The sequence below is a fragment of the Saccostrea echinata genome, unplaced genomic scaffold (genome assembly GCF_033153115.1).
Source record: "Saccostrea echinata isolate AGI-Se365-2 ecotype Australia unplaced genomic scaffold, CSIRO_AGI_Sech_v1 ptg000042l, whole genome shotgun sequence".
Classification (NCBI taxonomy): domain Eukaryota; kingdom Metazoa; phylum Mollusca; class Bivalvia; order Ostreida; family Ostreidae; genus Saccostrea; species Saccostrea echinata.
In genome coordinates this window covers 6,693,573-6,696,053 of record NW_026889791.1, presented here as the reverse complement: position 1 = coordinate 6,696,053, position 2,481 = coordinate 6,693,573, and the positions used below count along the sequence as shown (strand labels likewise).

At 35.0% G+C, this 2,481-nt stretch overlaps 1 protein-coding gene across 1 annotated transcript; it reads left to right on the top strand.

Annotated features, from left to right (window-relative positions):
• Nucleotides 1-963: 963 nt before the first annotated feature.
• On the top strand, nt 964-2,251 carry LOC133201096 (octopamine receptor beta-2R-like). Its single transcript, XM_061336894.1, has one exon. It carries the CDS (start codon nt 964-966, stop codon nt 2,059-2,061), a length of 1,098 nt encoding a protein of 365 aa, XP_061192878.1. The 3' UTR covers nt 2,062-2,251.
• The last annotated feature ends 230 nt before the right edge of the window (nt 2,252-2,481 follow it).

The window sequence follows — 2,481 nt, the reverse complement described above, 5'->3', positions numbered from 1 at the left end:
AAGTAGAGGACAAAGAATTTTATGGAAACATTGGCTTAGTTGACTTGAGAACGTCTACGATTAAATAGCTCTATGCGAGTTCACGATGTTAAAGGCAAGGACCGCGACTTCCTCAGGAACTCATTTACAAGCGTTCTCATCAATAAAATTTAAATTTGCTTGTATAAACCATCTACAGTGTATAAGATTTGATTGAATTAATTGCTCTTTTGAATTTTGTTTTCATTATACGAGACCGATTGCCTGAGGTGACAAAGTAGGTCAAACACAGCGTGATAATAACGCAAAGTTAGAATGTTGTGACCATGGGTAATAATAGTATATGACATACTCAATGGTTTTTAAAATTCTGTTTATGTTTTCATAACTATTTGCAAAAAAAAAAACAGTAACTTTGATCTAGTTAAATTTAAACGGGGGAAGCCGAGAAAATTAAGCGGTTAAGTTGTAGAACGCTCAATGTCTCTTATGACGCTACATATATGATGTGAAATTTGACGAGTGGAAATTTTGACGAGAAAAGAAAAATCTTCAATATAGTCAAAATTAGCACATCATCAAAATTTCCACGTTTACAGTAGTCCATACACATAGATGTATATATAAAGTGTCAATAATGCAATCAATTACATAACTAGATACATTTTAATTTTCATCATTAAAAAATTTGCTTTGTGCTTAGTCAAGTGTCGATCTATCTTCCATGTTTGTCATACGCAGATCATCAGGTATATTTAGGATAAGCTATGCTAAAATAATGTCTCACAAAAAATATCGACGAAAAAAGTCCAATTTAAACTGCGTGTAATTGTGTTTTTGTACTTTGTAGATGATGGGTATGGCTTTGGACTTCAAGTAAGGCGACGAAACACCTAAAATCTCGAAACTACCATTCTCTGTTATTAGTTTCTGTCTCACCTGAGATGTTGATAGTAAATGATATCCACGACCGTCTCATCTGAGATGTTGATAGTAAATGATATGTCCATGAGTAAAGATCTTCTAAACCAAACGAACTTCAATGGATCAATGTTAGACAGTGAGTTAGTACTGTCTGTGAACGTTCCTGTAATCCTGTTGAAAACGGTTGCCATGACAATTATAATGGCGACCGCCACCATAGGGAATTCGCTCGTGATTTTAAGTGTAAAAAGGTTTGAAAAGCTACGAGGGAGAGTCACCAACTATTTCATCGTGTCTCTTGCATTTGCCGATATCATTGTTGCTATTCTGGTTATGCCGTTCAATGCAAGCCAGGAAATCACAGGAAAATGGTTGTTTGGGAGAACTATGTGTGACATATTTAACGCAAATGATGTATTGTTTAGCACTGCTTCTATACTGCATCTTTGCTGCATAAGCGTCGACCGCTACATTGCCATCAATTATCCACTCCAATATGACACCAAAATGTCTTCACGTCGTGCATGTGCAATGATTTTTGCTACATGGATAGCTTCGGCACTTATATCATATATTCCCATCCATGCCCAGTTTTACACCACGCAAAAACATTACAAACTTTTGGAACAAAACACGGAGTCGTGTTCCTTTCACGTGAACAAGATTTACGCCATTATCTCTTCAAGTGTGTCATTTTGGATTCCGTGCACTATAATGGTTTTTGTGTATTTTAGAATATTTAAAACTGCTCGTCGGCAAGAAAATCATATTCGCTCCACCAGCTTCTATCGTTACGAGTGCGCTGAAAATTGCAATTTTGACTCCCTTCTTCAAGTTCCATCAAAATCCAAGAAAATGTCAGAGCGTACAAGAATGAAACGTGAACACAAAGCGGCCAAAACGTTAGGAGTTGTAATGGGTGCTTTTATTGTGTGTTTTCTACCTTTCTTCTCGTGGTATTTAATAACCACTTTATGTGCAGAAAATTGTCCTTATCCACCAATATTAGGCTCCATTTTATTTTGGATTGGATATTTTAATTCTTGTTTAAATCCGATAATATATGCTTATTACAATTTGGAATTCCGAACAGCGTTCAAACGACTTTTGAACTTGCGCAGTTCCCACGGTTCATTTCCGAGTTGTTCTCTGGAATAGAATGAGTCGGATGGTGAGAATAATACGTCCAAATATATCGGAAGAATGGAATCCACATTGACAAATATCTTTAATGATTGTATCATCAAGCCAGTAGTTCTCAGAAATATTTCAAATATCACGTATAGAAAATTGTTCGAATGAAATGGGACTATCTTAGTATCAAAAGTAAAATACATCACTAAGCGATTTTGTGGCAAATTAAATTCATTCTGATAATGTTATTAAGTCAAATGTGAATTTATATACAGTGTATATAAATTCATATTCTACATATTCTAGAACCATTGAGACTGAAGTTGTTGACATCATTTACATCATATATTAAAAACCCTCTTCATACACAGCACACTAAAGAGCTCTGATTATATCATGGGTTTTTTATTGAGTTAAGGTCAAGATCTAGTAAATAAAAGGTGC